The sequence below is a fragment of the Zonotrichia leucophrys genome, chromosome 3 (genome assembly GCF_028769735.1).
Source record: "Zonotrichia leucophrys gambelii isolate GWCS_2022_RI chromosome 3, RI_Zleu_2.0, whole genome shotgun sequence".
NCBI classification, from domain to species: Eukaryota; Metazoa; Chordata; class Aves; order Passeriformes; family Passerellidae; genus Zonotrichia; species Zonotrichia leucophrys.
Window position 1 is genome coordinate 62843755 of NC_088172.1, and position 17618 is coordinate 62861372.

At 41.9% G+C, this 17618-nt stretch overlaps 1 protein-coding gene across 1 annotated transcript in view; it reads right to left on the reverse strand.

Annotated features, from left to right (window-relative positions):
* KCNK1 (potassium two pore domain channel subfamily K member 1) overlaps positions 1-16834 on the reverse strand; it is a 31421-nt gene extending 14587 nt beyond the window's left edge. The window contains exon 1 of the mRNA XM_064708509.1: positions 16308-16834. Within this exon, the coding sequence (XP_064564579.1) occupies positions 16308-16662 (355 nt within the window). The 5' untranslated portion in view covers positions 16663-16834. The remainder of the gene's footprint in view (positions 1-16307) is intronic.
* Between the last annotated feature and the right edge of the window lie 784 nt (positions 16835-17618).

The window sequence follows — 17618 nt, forward strand, 5'->3', positions numbered from 1 at the left end:
ATTATGGGTGTTTGGTACAGTATTATCTCTTCTCAACAGAAGTATCAGAGGGAAACACAGCTCGACAGACAGTAACTTTAACTGGAAAATGATAGCACTCTTTCCTGCCACCACCCAACACTGGGTTTTGCTCATCTTGCCTGGATAGATTATGTATAACCAAAACGGGTATTATCAACCCAAGGGAACTGTTACACCCTTCCAGCAGAGCCTACATGAACATACACATTCCTTGCCACCAGAAAGATGCCTACCATGTGTGAGACAGGGCTCCAGGTGAGGCACATTTGCCATTCCAGGGCTAGTAAATATGCCTGTATAAAAAACATGTTCCCTGCAGGAAGACTTGTGCTCTCCAGGCACTCAGCAGGCAAAGCTTTCCCACTTTCCCTGCAAGAGAAGATATTTTCAAACCCTGCCTGTCAGCTACATGGCTCCCATCAGACTGCCTGCTGAGAAACTCCTTTTTGTTGGGATATGCTAAACTTCCAGCCTGTCATGCAGTCTGTGTGGGCTGGACCCATGCTCCCACAGAGCCCTGACAACTTCAGTCATGTTTTTTGGATGTGTCATTAAAGATTTCCTGTCCTCTGTGTGCTTCACAGTGAGCTGCAGGGCAGGAGCAAAGACTAAATGTGAGCGACTTCAGCAGGCAGAGGTCTGCTAAACCTCTGTGCCAAAGCATTCAGGCTTTACTTCTATCACAGATGATAGCCAAGAGGTATGCATGAATTTCCAGGTTTGCCATTTGGGTTTGTGTTTCTTCTTTTCTTTTCTTTTTTTCCTTTTTTTAAGCTAAGAGCACTTATCCTTTTTTTTTAAAGCTCAAAATCTTTATACTGGAAATTGGTTCCTCTTAGTGTCATCCTGGATTTAAGATCCTATAAGGGTTTAGTTGCAATCCAACCAGGATCCATCTGGTGTTGGGCTATTTTTCCCTCACAGAACTCTTAATAACGGCACATTTCTAGAAATACCTATCCAAAACACAAACATCACATCTTTAGATCTGCCTCTAGCAAAGATTTAGCATAAATAAACAAACTCTTATCTTGTTTCAACAATTCTTTTCTGTTACCTCAGATTCATTTTCCAATGGAGAAAGAAGTAAAAATTACAAAAGTCTGTTGAATAAAACTCAACCAACAGGTCAAAAGCAAGGTGAGACTTCCTGAGGGCTACTCTGAGAATCCAGCCAGGAAAATTCCAATTATTCTTTTATTGGTTTACTTGCCCGCTAGGCAACAGATGGTCAAAAATCTGTATCAAAGTAGGGGCTCCAACAGACTACTTTATTAGTAAGGTATCCTAATAGAACAAACTACCTAAGTCTCAGAAACTTAAATTTCCTAAAAGAGAAATGTGAGTGAGTTTTATTAGGAAACTTTAACTTGTAGTCCTCTGAAACATTAGAAAACGAGATGAGATTTTTGCACTGGAATGTTCAGATATGTGTGTGCAGCAGCATTCCCTTATTAATGGATTTTCAAAGCCACTGATCATCAAGATTAACAAGCAGTCAAAGAAACAAGTTCTTTAAAAACCTTCCTAAGACCTTCAATAACAACTTCAAGGTATTGAAAGGGGTTGTTGTGGTTTAACCCCAGGTGGCAGCTAAGTACCATACAGCTGTTTGTCACTCCTCCCTCATGGTGGGGCAGAGAATTAGGAACAAAAAGTAAAACTTATGGGTTGAGATAATAAATTTTAGCAATTGAAACAAAGTGAAATACAATAACAATAATAATAATGACAATAATTATAATGAAAAGGAGAATGAAAGGAATAAAAGCCATGACAGACAAAAGAAGCCCACTCAATTGCTCATCACCTGCTGGCTGATGTCCATGCCATCCCCATGCAGCAATTGGTCTCTACCAGCCAACCTCCCCCAGTTCATACACTGGGCACCATGCTCTATGGCATGGAATATCCCTTTGGACAGTTTAGGTCAGGAGCCCTGGCCATGAGCCCTCACAGCTCCTTGTGCACCTGCTCCCAGGCAGATCACGGGAAACTGAAAAGTCCTTGACCTGGGGCAAGCACTACTGAGCAACAACTGAAATTTCAGTGTGTTATCAACCTTCCTCTCATAGTCAATACAGAACAGAGCACTGTACCAGCTACTAAGAGAAAATGAACTCTATCCCAGCTGAAACCAGGGCAGAGTACAAGCCTTTTTACAGTTCTTCCTGAGGTTCACATCCTGAAATATTCAAAGTAGGACAAAAAGAACTTAACATGGACAATGTTTTGGCAGAGATAAAATGTCATTAATGATTAGACTTAGCCAGCAGCTTGTCCACAATATTGATCTTCTCATGTTGATTCAGAAAAACAACACGATGAGGATTTCACCTTGACTGCAGCATAGAAGTGGTATATCTCACACAATAGATCTTACACATCTAGATTTTGTCTGTAATTCCAGAAGTCTGCACCTATGGAGAAATTCCTTTTAGCAGCTAAGACACACTTAGCATCTAAATGGCAGTGAGCCTCAGAGGACATACACTTTCTGAACAGACTGAGAGAAGATGGATCTTTCTTTTTACAGAAAAGGTCTGGAACCACAGATTCATTCCATGCTGCAACTTTGTCTTTCCACAGCCCCTCTAATTTTAATGTAACAGGTTTTCAAGTTCTATCAATTACTTCAGCTTTCTACCACTTGAAAGACCTTGTGTATGCATGGTGTACCACAGGGATGTGCCAGGTGCTGCTGCTGAACCCAGCACTTGTGCACTGTAGTGCTCTGCTTGAAGCCTGGTACAGTTCACTAGAAAAGAGATTTCTAAAAATTTATAATTCACACCTGTTACCATCCCAAATGCACCCTGGGATGTGTCAAAAGCTTTGAATGTGTTGCAGTGGCACTTACTGCAGTGTTTTAATCACATTTCTAGTTACTGAAGAATACCTATCTAGTCTTGCAAACTTAATTTCTCGCATTGAAATGAGCCACAATTTTTCTTCCCACCATCTGGAAATAAAAAGAAACAACCAGCTGCAAATTAGTAGGCTCTCCACCTCCACTCTGAAACAAAGATTGCTTTATTGCACCATCAGAAATTACAGAGCATGAAAACAGTGAAGGAAACTTGCATTGTGGGCAGTAAGGAATTATCACACAACATTAAAAAATTAGGCCATTTCATGCTGTGGAGTTAAATTCAAATCTGTAAGCAGCATCTCTGCATTAAAATGCAACCTCACATAGAAGAAACTGTTATCTACTAGATGCAGCAGGGGAATAGGAATATTTACTTCTAATCTTGTTATTGATTTGACATCTGGAACTCAGGGAAATTACAAGCATCAACTCCCTTGTTTGACAGAGAAAGACACATAGTTCTTGCCTATTTTTGTAAGATATTTCAATATTTCATATATAAGTCAGTCACCATAATGTACTTGAATGTGGATATCTTCTGTTTCAATAGCTATTTCTCAGAAACATAAATATTTTAACAACACATAATGCCAAATAGAAGCAAAACAATTTAACACAAATAGGAAAAAATCACTAAAGCAACTAAAACCACACAGAACTGAAGTGCATCACACTCCACTTTCATGCAAGCATGTTCCATCTGGAATAATAAATTATGAGACAATACTTACATAAGGACCAAAGTGAGATACTTTTACAGATGAGATGACTTATTCAAAACTCTAAATTACAGTCCTAAATATAATGCTTGATGATACTCTCACATCTGAATACAGTCAAGTTGAATATATTCACCATTTCAAGCTCAAAATAGAACACAAATCTGCAAAATTCAATGGGGAAATTCCTCAACTGTTGTGAGAACTAGTTAACTGAACCATAAACAGATTTTATAGATACATTAGTCCTATTCAATTACTCACACATTTAAAACATCCCACATAGCAAACAATAATTGTGGGAAACACAAATTTGATTAGTTACACTGGAATAAGGACAAATGGGATAATCACAGCTCTGTACGTCCTATCACTAAATAAAGGGAAAGGAAAAGAACTGAGGTTGCACATACAATTTATGTTCACAAGCAGATGAAATGTAGAGGTTTTTGCTTATCTAGAAGGTTTTTAGAAATAAACAGGAATGTGGCATTTAGAAAGGTAAACTACATACACAAGACATTTAGCCAGCAATGTAAAGACAAAGAGCAAACTAAATACTCTGTGGTTTTCAAAACCAGTGTTGTCTGTTTAGACTAATGGCAATTTGTTTTAAAACGACGCACTTCACTTTGCTACAAAAATTCCTCTTGGTGGGATAGTTGATGATTCCAAAAATTCTTACAACTATAAGGTGACTTTCCTAGTGGGAATACATTCTAAACTCTCGGGGCCAGAATAAGATAGGTGTGCATATAATGAAAGCAGGCAACATTAAATCCAGTATGACAATTCATCAAAAAATACTCCAGTGGCCCAATCACAACTCTGGACTCACAAGTCAGTCAAAGACCATCAACACCGACCAAAGATTGTGAGACCCATTTCCTTAAATCCTTTTCCAGTAAGGTAGCACACATATCAGAAATGCTTAGCCATCCATCCTCTGTGCTGAAGGTTTCATGTTCAGCACCCTCCTGCCAGCACTTGCATTTGCAAACAGTGACCAGCACGGAAAAGGCTGGACTGACACAACCTGTGACTCTGTAAGGAAACCAGTGTGCTGTACATGGCACCCCTCAGACCTCAGCATAAAGGGGAGGGGAATGTAAAATTGTTGGTCATTCCAAAAGAAAGACCTTGCACAGAAGAGTCTGAGCAGCAATGAGTATACTGATAGTTAACACATCTTTACAAGGGACAGATTTCTTTGAGTGTCTGGTCCCATGAACATCCAGTTTCCTGTAATTGTCAATGATAAGAATTTGTAAACTGGGTACAATGGTATGGCTGCATTACTTCCTTACTAACTCCAAAGACAATGCAATTTACCACATGACAGTAGTTACCCAGCAGGAAAAAATGAAGCTCCCCTGAAGACATGCGGACCTGAAATACACCGGAGAGAAATATTTTAATGATGGCATCTGAACTAACTAAAAGGAGTCCAGTTAAAATTCTTTCAGCTTTGCTAGCTGACATTTTAATCCTTTAATTTCCATGTGTGAAACAATGCTCCTTTACAAGGGACAGCCAGCAATTGTCAGATACATTATCAGCACAGGAAACACTTTCTTAGGTTACCAGCTCCTTTCTTATACCTGTTGTTGATTTGGCTGTGCTTTTTAGATTCTTTCTGTGCTTCTACCACATAGCTACATGAAATGCCTAACTAATCCCAGAGTAACTGCTAGGAAAAAGATTGCTGTCAGTTCTGCCCCCTCTTGTATTGGTTGCAGTTTGCTCAAATATAGTAACTCAGAGCAAACTAATCCAGCAGGAAGGGAATATGCTCCTTCCAGTCTGATAAACTGACTTGGCCTACTGTTGTGGTCCTGTTGGCCATAGACCTAGCACAGGGCTGGACCCTAGGATGAGAATCAGGGATCCAAAACATCTTCCTACCACTGGCAAAGCTGTTAGGTAGGCTCAGCCATTTTGTTTTACAACACCCTGAGCAAACCCTTTGCTAGGTAAAGAGAGGCATCCAGCATGCTAAAGCAGAGAAAATACTGCCACCTTCTCACAAAGGCTACTCAGGCATTTGACCAGTTATGTGGGCAGCATTATCTGGCGTATAGTGTTTTCTACACACAGTACACTACTGAATGATTCCCTGGAAGGGAAAGGCAGCATTTCTGGGTTCTCCATTGAAGTAAAGATACAGAAATGTGCACTGCACACTTTGATGTGGCTTCTGTAAAAGTCTGTTCAAGTAGCTGTGATTTCCTCTAATATTACTGAGCAGAAAAACTATTACTAAAGGAAAAGAAGAAAGAACATCAAATGCAAGAAAATAAAAACCTGCTGAAGTGCACCCACAGGATGGGAAATCAGCTTACTGTATGGGAACACAGCTCAGCAGCAGAAATGGAGACGTGCAAGACAAAACACACGGGTTCCTATTCTCAACCATACTAATGGCTCATATGTGATCTTCCATGATTGTTTTTCCTTTGTCTTAGCTTATCCTTTAGCAAAATACATACAGAAATGTCACTGTGATCTCTCGAGATACAGAACATAACAGTAGCACACTAATCAGAAAAAAAGCAGTTTCTGGTATGTACATGCTTCAAGTTCCACTGATAAAACATTATGCAGAAATGTGAAAGATTATCACCATCTCCCTCATGACATCTAAGGACATGGTGTAATGCAAGGCTAAAATCAGGAGCTCAAACTTCTGTTTGAGATGTTGAGTGAGCTTCCATCTTTTGCTTTGATTGAGATTCAAGGCTAACAATAACTCCTAAGAAAAATAACATTTTCCTCAAAGCAGAATACAAAATACTCTCAGGTGGCAGCTAGAAAACCTGACCTGAACATTCAGGTGGCCTCACTGACTACACAGAGCTGCACTAAAAGATACAACTCAAAATTAAAGATGTATCTTTCGACTACAGGTAGGCAGAATGTAAATACATAACACTGAGGTCTAAATCTAAGGCCTGAGATGAGTCTTGGATTTAGTTATTTCCCTTATCAACATGAATTGTTGATTCACACAGTGCTGCATCCTGTGGTGTCCACAGTTCCTTGAATACCCAACCCAAGTTGCAACAGTGGACCAGGAGCCAGACTGAAGTCCTGGACTTCTCAATAGATGTGTAAATGCACAAAGGTAAATTAAACAATCCTCACGTTAGAGAAATTCACTCCTAAGTACTAATCACTCAAATGATTTACAGAATTTTGCTTTAATTTCTGTGCACCACTTAAGAGTTTACAGTAGCTGGCATTTTCAAATAATAACACAATTATACTTCTTTGAGCCCTGTCCATTTGCTATACTGATCAGTCAGCATCCCAACACTAACCAAAACAGAGCCATGGAAATCACTGATCACAGAACTGTTAAAGTTGGAAAAACTCTCCAAGATCACCAAGTCCAACCATCAACCTATATAACATATCTAAATAAGTAACAAGACCTGCTGTGAAGTGTTTAAAATTTAATTGTCCATTAGTAAATCATACAGCCTAGAGCTTCCAAAACTCTACAAGAGATGGAAGTTCTTTGGTTTGCATTAGAGTTTTCTCATTTCCTTTAGGCTGTAGGCTTCAAAGGAAAAGGTCTATGCAATTCTTGTACAGCATACAGCTGGGAAAATAGTTACTTTGAATAACATACAAAGCAAAGATTTCAAGGTCTTCCCATATTAAATAAAAGGATCAATTTTTAAGGGTCTTTTCCCCATTCTGTGAAGAGAGATGTATGGACTTCTATAATGAAGTCCCCAAGAGTTAAACAACCAAACTATTTAATTTTTAGTAGATCTCTGGATATGCTCCTACTTTCAGAACATGAGGTTTTTTCCACTTTAAAGCCACATACAGTAGAGTCTCAGTCTATCAGGGAAGAGGTGAAATTAGATTTTTGCCTTGTGTTTGCATTTGGTAACATCTCCTTTTCAAACTATATTGTAAACAAAAGAGGATACCTACTCTTAACTTGCTTCTGGACTTTGGCACTAGTACTGCATGTTGCAATGTCTGAGGCTGCCAATCACTCAACTGAGCAAAATAAGTGTTCATAGTGTGCCATATAGTTTTAAAATATCAAAGAAAGTAGAAGACCAAGTGTCACATAAAAGAAAACCCAATACAGACTATAAAATAAAATCATACCTAAGTCCCATTCCAGTCAGTGCTGCATCATTTGAGATTTTCGGAAGGATTACTTTAGCCTCTTAATGCTGAGAAATCTTCTCATACTTGGAAATAATTATAGTTTTAGTATGCATTTCATAGAATCATAGAACGGTCTGGGTTGGAAGGGACCTTAAAGATCCTCTTGCTCCAACTCCCCCTGCCATGAGCAGGACACCTTTTGCTAGAGCAGGTTGCTCAGGGCCCGATCCAAACCTGGCCTTGAACTTTTCCAGAGATGGGGCCTCTATAACTAGATTCATCTCTCATTCTGCTTATTGGGAAAAAAAAAAAAAAAGATAAGGTTAAGACACATCAACAATCTTAACCTTATCATTTCAGTATCTAATTCTGGTTGGTCTCTCTTAAACCCACTTGTATGTCTAGTCTTAGAAACCTTCTGTGAAGAAGCTACTGTTAAAGAATTTAAGGTTATTCAGCTGAGTCAATTTAAACAGTGTTTAAATAATTGAAAGACACAGAAGGAGGTACTCATACTGCAAGCAAAATGAAATTCATTTTAGCCTTTTCATTTAATTTTGAGCTATTTTAAGCATATTCAGAAAAAATACTCAGTGTGTCAGACATGAAATGCATGAGGAACAAAATATATGACAAAACCCCATTTTCATAGCTCCAATGCTCTCAAAAGCTGCATTTGCAATGATATTAAATTATGCTTGAAAACATTCTATACAGAGATTCTGGTCAGGCCAGAAGTTTTCAATTTGTGGTTAGAGGCAGAAAGCCTCCACTTGCTGTTATCGTAATAGTCTGAACTCACAATTTGCAGGAGAAAGATGGAATTCTGCTGTAAAGTTTCTAGCACTAGATAGTATGCAACTTTGTCAGAGGGCACAGACTCAATTTCTCACACACAAGCAAAGGGTACTTGGAAGACTACTGGGCCAGCTTGTTCCGCTGGTAAAACCTGCTTCCCAGCCCAACCTGCAACTGGGATCTCCCTAGTTCCTCAAAGATGATGTGATAACTTCCAAAGCTGCTGCAGTGACTGGCACAGAATCAATCTGGAGTACAGACCATGATAATACTCAGTTAGTAAATGTTTGGAGTCTGGTGACAGCTGGTGTACCACTTGGATTCATATCTGCTTTTCCTACAAGGACGCTGGTACATTCTGTTTTCAGAGCTGAATGTGTATCTTTTCCTTTCCAATCCATATGCTCTTCCAAGAGGCACTTCGATACTTTTGTGAAGCACAGCCACTTGAAAAGCTCTGCTCCATTGATTCCTTTCAGTGCTGCTCTTAACCAGAACCACATTGCTGTTTTGACCTCATAAAAAACAATCTGTTTAAGGTATAGGCAGGGTTCTTCCATGAAAAAGATGGCTGGTACCTTTCTCCTAGACCTTCTGGGTCGCCATCAGTAACTACTGTAGGTCATCAGTTGAATTTTGTACAAATATCCTAATTCTCAAGCAGCTGAGGTCAGACCCAGAGAGGCAGTAGGTATTTAGGTAGCCAATTCCCAAGAAACTTTTTATTACTTTTCTTGAATGCTGAAGGCATCAAAACTCTCATAGGAATCCTAATTTTTCCTCAAAATGCTAAACTTCTACTTCTTCACAGGCCAAGAAATACTCTGGTCTTCATATGGTTTAGTAGCTTGTAACCTACTTTATAATTAACCTGGAGCAGTGACTAAAATAGACCATAGTCCATAGATATGATGTTACTCTATTTAAAAAACTCCACAGATTATTAAAACGATGATGCAGTGGGCCAAAGTGAAACAAGGGAAGAACCAAAACAACTAACAAATAAATGTAAACAGGAGAAACAACAGGTTTAAAAGACCTTTAAAAAATTATATTCAGAAAAAAGTGAAAATCCTACCAAGTAATGGCCAGGAACTGCAGGATGTGGTTGTTAAGTTTTAGAAATCCTGCTCTGAAAGTATACATGACTTTTAACTTAGGACTTGATTTGGAGATGTCGGTAGAATAATAATACGAATTCCAGCTTTACAAAAAGGCTGAAACATAGAAAATATTTAATGAAAGGCAATTTTGCAGGAGATGACTCTCTTGCTTTCAACTGTTTGTGTTTCAGCACAGGAGGAATGACCCTAGGCCAAACACAGAAGGACTACAGAGGCAGCAGATGCAGTCCTTCACCTGCTGAGAGCTGCTGGTGAGACTCCTCATCATTGGCAATTTAGCAAGGCAAGAGGAATTGGAGGATACAGAAGTGAGGACAGAGTTTGTAAGAAAGACATTCCACCCATCAGCAGCCAGCAGTGTTGGTAATACAATAATACAGTCTTGGTAATCCATGGCTTCCCCAGTTTCTGTCAGGAGATGTTTTTCCTACTCACTGGCTTGTAAAGAAGGCCAAATATTGGTTTAGAGTGACTTGACACCCTTTGTTTCAGCAAGCACAAGCAGGATTTTTGGCTTAGCTGATTGCTCTAGCCCCATGAGAAACAAGGAACTATGATCCTGCCTGGAACACGGGACAGGGAGAGACCCAGATTTCCTCTCTGCCTCTGCTTACTGCAGTAGAAGAAAACAAGACCTTTGTCCTGGGCACACAAGAGATAACGTGACCAATCTGCTGGCTGCAGCTCATCTCTGTTACTCATCTCTGATAACTGAGTGCCTTCTGTCCTGAAGCCCAGAACCTAATACCTTTCTCAAAAAAATGTTTATTAACATGGATTTTGACAAAATACAGGGGTTTTGGAGATATTCACACCACACATTTTTGGTATGTGTATTTTGGTAGGTTTGCTTGGTTTTGTGTTTTCAGGGTATTTTTTCAGTTTGCTTGGGCTTTTTAACTTGTTAAGTGCCCTCTCTTCTGGTTGTAAATGTGATTTTTTTTTTTAATTTTTACTATTTCATTGAACTTTCCCATTATTTTGTGTTGTAAGGCAGAGATACCAGAAGCATCCAAGCTATTTTCTCAGTATTATTCCATACATACTCAACTTTCACAACTTCCCTAGATGGTGGTCTTTTTGTCTCCTCTTCCTAAGGAGTTCTAGAAAACCCTAGCTCAAATCCTTGTACCGAGAATAACATTCAGCTGAACTCAACTGAAATCTCCCACATCCCAGGAGACAGCATCTTGACCCTGGGGCCAGACTAAAATATGACAACAGCAAATCTGGAACTGCTCTATGGGTACAGAATGAAGGAAGAAAGCAGACACACAGGCAGACAGAACGACTCTCTGACTTTGTGCTTATACCACTTAATGCAAGAGGTACGATGCCTGGTTCCAGGACAGTCTATTGATCTGGAGGCCAACAGCCTTGGGGCCAGTAGCTGTGATCACCCTGTCCCAGAAAACCCTGTAGGCTTCAACCCCTTGGCTTCAGATCCAAACAGTTAGCTTATAGAATGTAATCCTTTTCCTCTGGCCTCTTTCTCAACCCATCTTTGCTCTTAGAATGTCTGCTGGATAAAAACCACTCTGTTGCAGAGTACAGCACAACCTCCCTTTGCTTCCGAGATCATCCCCAGCAAATTACCTTTTCCTGTAGATGTTATTTCCAAGTAACAAACAACTCTTAAGAGAAAAACAAAGTTCCCAAAGTTTGGCATCCTCACCCTGGTGAATAGCTGCAATTCACCACAACAATTTAAATAATCTATGAGTGCTGCAGTCAGGGCAACAGCACAATGAAGCTTCAGTGTTCTGCTGGAGTCAGGGGTGACTGTCAGTGAGAAAGATCTGAGTTTAATCCATCACCAAGTTTGTATATTTTCAGATAAGAGGCAACAGAGAACCTTATGTCAGGTCTCTAGACAGACATTTGGTATGAATTATGAAACATATTTATTTGGTGCGAATTAATGAGATAATACTGGCATCACCAGGGACACAGCCCACATATTCTGACAGCAGCAAAAATAACATATGCATTTTAGATTGAATTCAAGCATGGGACAGAAAACCTTGTTTTCCCTAAAGCTTCTGTAAACTGTCCTCTTATTTATTATTTATTACCTTAAGTTATATTCACATCTTTCTATACAGGATTGAGAGATCTCTGTAGTTTCTTCCACCTGAGGGCTCTACTGTAAGAGCCTACAAATCTTATGATGTCTTTGTAATGCTCCACTGTCATGCTTTCATGGCCTTCACTCATCTTCTATGGATTTGTTCAGATCTGTAATGCACACTAAATATGCACTGGATGTGGGGCCTGTTCCCCTGAGGGAGAAGAAAGGCAAGAAAATCAAGCACTCGTGAGAAGAACACGGAGAAAATGATGCAGACTGCCAGGTTTCTCTTTCCCTGGCCTCTTCATACAGAATGCACTTTCTTTTGCAGTACATCACAACCTCACAGCCTTCTACTTGTCATAAATAAAGGCATAGTCTAGTTTCTCAAAGCAAGTAGCAATGCTTATGAGAGTCAGATCTAACAGAGAATACCCTTATAAATCAAATTATAGATGCGTTAACTCCTCATACAGCTTGGCAGTTAAATAACCTGAATGCAAAACTTTTCCTAAAAGCCATATTCTATCTTTACTTGCCCTTCAACCAAGCACTTTCAAAGTAGCAGCCTCTATGAGCATTTATCTGCAACTACTGAATTACAACTGCTCCTTACTCCATTCAAAATACAGAGAGCAAAAACCCAAATTCAGCCCATTGTGGATCTTGGGTGACGGTCTCTGAATGCAGCACAATACACCCACGCTCAGCACCAACAATGAGATTGGTACAGGCTGAATTCTGGAGAAAACACTGCTTTCACAAACCACTTTGCAGACAACCATGTTACAGGCTTCAGAAGTGGTCAAACACTGACAATCCTTCCCTCTCCTATTGCCTTAACTCCTGTGGTTCAAATGACAGGCCAGCTGACCTCAATCAAAAAATTTAAAATGTGTTGCCATCGTAGAAGATGCAACTTCTCACCTTTCCTCTGCAAATCCCTAAATCAGGACAAGGCTATCCTCACCTCCTTCTCAAGGGTATCTTGCCAACCCTGTCACAGCAGAGGAGGATAAAAGCAGCTGTTCCTCAGCATCCCTTTGGTGTCTAGATGTTATATGAAACCTCCAGCCATGCCTGTAGGTGGCAAGGCTTGTAGATGAAGGTAAAAATACTCAAAGCTGGACAGTCAGAATAAGTCTTACAGCCCGTTTGTATAAAATGCCATGGAATATCTTTGCACTGAGAGGACTCATTCCAGAAACAAACATAAAATTTAAGGCCCCAAGTTCCTAAATTGGCTGCTCCTTTCCTTCCCTACCTATTTTCCTCCAACAAGCAGAAGTCAGTGTACTTTTCATATCTGTCAACACAACCAGTATCAATCTTTTTGGCTGCTTCACTCTGCTTACAACTCGTGTAATGCAGTATTCCCATATTGTACCAATATGGGATAAGATGTTAGACACTGACAGCACACCAAGATGAGTGAAAACACCACCTGCAAGGGTGAGTGCAAAAAATTACTTCATTTTTATTGTTAGAAATAAAAGACTTTAGTACAGATGGCACCACAACAAAGCCAACCAGAAAGAACTGTTTCAGCATAATGATTTGATGGCATCTAGCACTGAGACAAGCAGACCATAGATGTGTGTCAGGTATTAATTACAGGGCATTTCCAAGGCAGACACTACTTAAATGCACACAACTGTATATTCTTAGTGTTTAGCTGTCAATTATTAATGACCAAAGTGCTTCACCTTACACATTGCTCATATGGCATTCTGCACAACTGCTTAAGTTGCATAGGAAGGAATAAAGTCAGAAGAGAAACTTGCTACCTGTCACTGCTGCAATCTGCTGAAGCCTCACCACCAGTCCATTTCACTGCCCTTTGCTTGCCCGTCCTTCAGGCAGCTTGTGACAGTCCTGTGACAGCCCATGTGCACAGCAATATTAATTGCTTTCAAGTAGCAATTTGCCTTATTCTGCAATCACCTTTAAGATTTTTTTTTTAATTCATAACTGGCTTTATCATTTTCTTCGTGGATTTTCTCTAGTGAGTAAGAAGCCAAAGACTATAATAAGGACAGGAGGGAACAAGAAGAAAAGTCAGGGTTGCCAAATTTAAACACTTCCCCACATGCTTTATATAGAAAACTGAAAGGCTATGAAAGGAGCCTTGTCCTCTGTACAAGGGGTAGGTGTGCATTTATTTACATATGAGAGACAAATTCAGTCAGCTGAACATAAGGAACACCCAGCCGCTCCCTGTAATTTCAATTACACACAGAAACAACCCTCAGCTGGAACCATCAGTAGCAGGGTTCTCTTTTCTGCCTTTGCCCTTACTATACTTGGCAAAGGGAGGGCATTTCAGGTGTACACTTTATAACAATACAGCATATTTTGTACGTTCAAGCACTTCTGAACAAGTGTTTGAGGTGGCCAGGCTGGTTCTTCTGCTTGTCATCCCTTTGAATGACCATTTCAAGAGATTTGAAAGATTTCTTGCACAGGTGCAGAGTCAATTGAGGGGAAAAAAATGCACCTCACCAGAAATACCTGTGCTCTGGGGATACTTTGAACAAGAACTGGAGGTACTGTACTGGTCTGGATTTATACTTGTCTACTTGTACAAACTCTAATTTGTATTAAATAGGGATTAAGTGCAGCTGAAGGCCACTGCATAGAACAAGAAACATATGAAATTGGTTACAAAGGGCCCAAGGCAAAGGACTATCAGACACAGAAGGAAGTACCACCACTTGATGCCTGGTCTATTACATCAGTGATGACTGGATGACCCCAGTTTATGAAGCACACAGAAATACCAAAACTCAACTCATGCATGTCAGACCTCTGGGTGTTCTGCACACATGCCATACAAGTGGCATTTTCTAAAAGGTTTTCCATCTGGACAATGGTACATTGAGTCTTCTTCCCTGGCAAGGCCTCTGTGATCAAGCCAGCTAAACATACAGGGCCAGCTTACGCCTTGCCCTTCAGCAGACAGACAGTGGGAAAGAGATATCCCTGCCTGAGCTGTACTACTCAGCCAACCATCCTTAGCTGTGCATCAGCACCAAGTGCTAAGGTGTCACCAACTCAGACCCAGCCCCACTGTCCCAACTGCGAACATTTTTTGACTGAGTCACTAAAACAAAAAATTAGGACCTTTTTAAATTATTATTTTAATGTGAGTTACTACACTACAGAAAAACTAATTTGGATAGAAAAATAGCTCTTGGACAAAATAATTTACATTTTATAGTACCTAACAGTACAACTGATTAGAAATTAAAAAAGCAGGTCAATTCAGCTCCTTAAGTTTTAAGTGCTTTATAGCTTTACTGAAAGAAAAAATTTAGGTGCTGAAGTACTATCACAGTTCTATGCTTTTTTCATCAGCAGTATTCCTATATGTTGATTAATTCTTGGAAATTTATTCACTGAAACCATTTAACTGCTTCAAGTGTGTAACCTTCTCTCTTCTTACAAACTCTAGTAATTAAGAAGTGGGGAGGGGAGGTGTTGGGGGGACACCCATAACCCTGTCTTACTTTTTAAAAACACAACTTCCTTATAACCCTAGTCTGTATGCTCAATGGCAACTATTTATAGGATAAGCACTGCCTGTTTGAGATCAGTCAGGAAGCACTAACTTATGAACAGGTAAGCAAATTATTAAATGTCATTATTAGTATCAGGTGATTAAATTTCCCATAACAGAAGGAGGGCTAACTTGGGGGCAAGGAGGAAAAAAAAAATAAAGAAACAGTGCATCTTTTATAGCAATATTAATGTACTGCCAAGACACAAAGCCCTCTCTGGTTGGACAAATTTTGGGGTGATTTTTTTAAAGCTTTTCTTATTTGACAAGTCCTTATTATTTGTGTCAGTGACCTGCATTCAAATCATCAGAACCCAGCTTCCCCGCACAAATCCCCTGCACTCATCCTTTAGAATGCTGTCCACTGTGATGGTTTGTGAAATGTAACTACTGTAAAAATAAGTGTTTGTAGAAACTATGGTCAGAGGAACGTCTCCTCGAGTTTTTCAAAACACCAATGCAAACTGCTATCTGGAAGAAAGGAAGCATTATCATTCAGACACTTATATGCAAGTATTAAATGGAAATTGACAGTAAAACAAGAAATGAAATTTAACTTCATTATAACCGGGTTAGCAGTCCATCCCCGACTATCCGTGTGGGAAGAATCAGCCAGGAAAAAAAAACACCAAAAACCACCAAAGGAGAACGCAAAGGAGTCACCTCTAGAAGCATTTAAAAGTTCAAAGAAAGAGCCGGGCATCTCGCCGGATATTCGAGACCGCCAAGGATTTCAGGGTGGAGGAATGGGCAGCCCGGCTCTTGGCGCCGAATTCACGGGGGTCAGGGATGGGTGATGTACCCTGACAAAACACGCCCGTGGCAGGGGAGAGTTTGGGAACTGGGCTCCCTCCAGAGCCCCCCTCATGCCCAGGGCCACGGGGCCGGCGGTCGCTCCGTGCCCCCGGTCCCGGCTGCCCCACACCGGCCCCGCCGCCGCCGCGGGGCCCTCGGGGGTCCGGGCCTCCCCGGAAGGCCTCCGGCAGCGGGCGAAGCGCCTTTGCCTTACCCGTGGTGGAGAGGACGGTGCTGGCGAAGAAGAGGGAGGAGGTGAAGTCCCAGTTCCAGTTTCCCGAGGCGTTGCTGAGCACCGAGACGCCGTAGTTGCTGGCCTCCAGCACCCGCACCAGGAACTGCTCCAGCTGCTGCTCCGAGAGGCAGGCGTGCTCCTCCAGGAAGCGCTGCTTCAGCTTGCCCAGCTCCTGGCGCAGCAGGTCTTCGTAGGGCAGCTCCACCGAGGAGAAGACCACGGCGCCGAACACCAGGTAGAGCAGGTAGCCCAGCACCAGCAGCGCGAAGCACCAGGCGGAGCGGTGCTGCTCCACCAGCCGCACGCAGGAGCTGCCCGCCAGCGACTGCAGCATCTTCCCGAGCCGGGGCCGGCTGAGCCCCGGGCCGGGCCGCGCCGCTGAGGGGAGCGGGGGCTGAAGGAGCGGGGAAGGGAAGGGGCAGTGCGGCCGGCGGCTGCCCCCCGAGCGGCGGGCTGGCTGGGAGGGCGCGGAGCGGCGCTGATGTGGCGCTCACGTGGACGCGCGGCGCAGGTACCGCGGCGGAGGGAGGGACGCAGGCAGGGAGGGAGGAAGGGCCTCCCCCCTCCTCCTCCTCCTCCTCCTCGTCCTCCTGCTGCCGCCGAAGCTGCTCCCGCCGCCTCGTGCTGGGACGCCGGCGCTTTCTCTCGCTGCTGTTCCCTGTCTCCGAGTAACGCGTGGAATCCCCCCCTGGCGCTGCCAGAAGCCGACCCGAGAGCCTCCCCCCGCCCCGCGCTGCGGCGGAGCTTTATTCCCCTTTCCGCGCAAAAGTCTCTGGAGATTTCCTGGCCCCGCTGCTCCCCGCCCCCTGCGGTGAGAAACCCCCAAAACAGCAATTTCTTCCACTATTTGTTGTTATTATTTACTTATTTATTCATTCATTCACATTCCAGTGCAGCATAAGGTGACGCAGTGTGAAGCGGGAGGCTGACTTTCATTCAGCGCAGGATGTGATGAGTTCAAGGAGAAACCCAGATGTCAGTTGTTGAAGTCCTCCCTCAGGTCTCTAACTTCGAAATGGGGCCTGTTTGGGGGTGCAGTTTGAACCAGGTGACCTCCAGCAGCTCCCCAAACAAGCTAAAGGAGTCTTTGCGGTTGTGAGACACTTTCTTTTTAATAGTGTGAGTGCCTGGCTAGTGCTCAGAGCAGCATCCACGGTGAATACAAATGTGCTGTGCAGCCAGCCCTCTGTGTAGCCCCAGCCAGAGATCTTCACAAGTTTCACTGTGAATGCTTCTTCCTTCATCCATCTCAAACTCCAACCAGCACAGTAAACTTGCCAGATGAGGCTC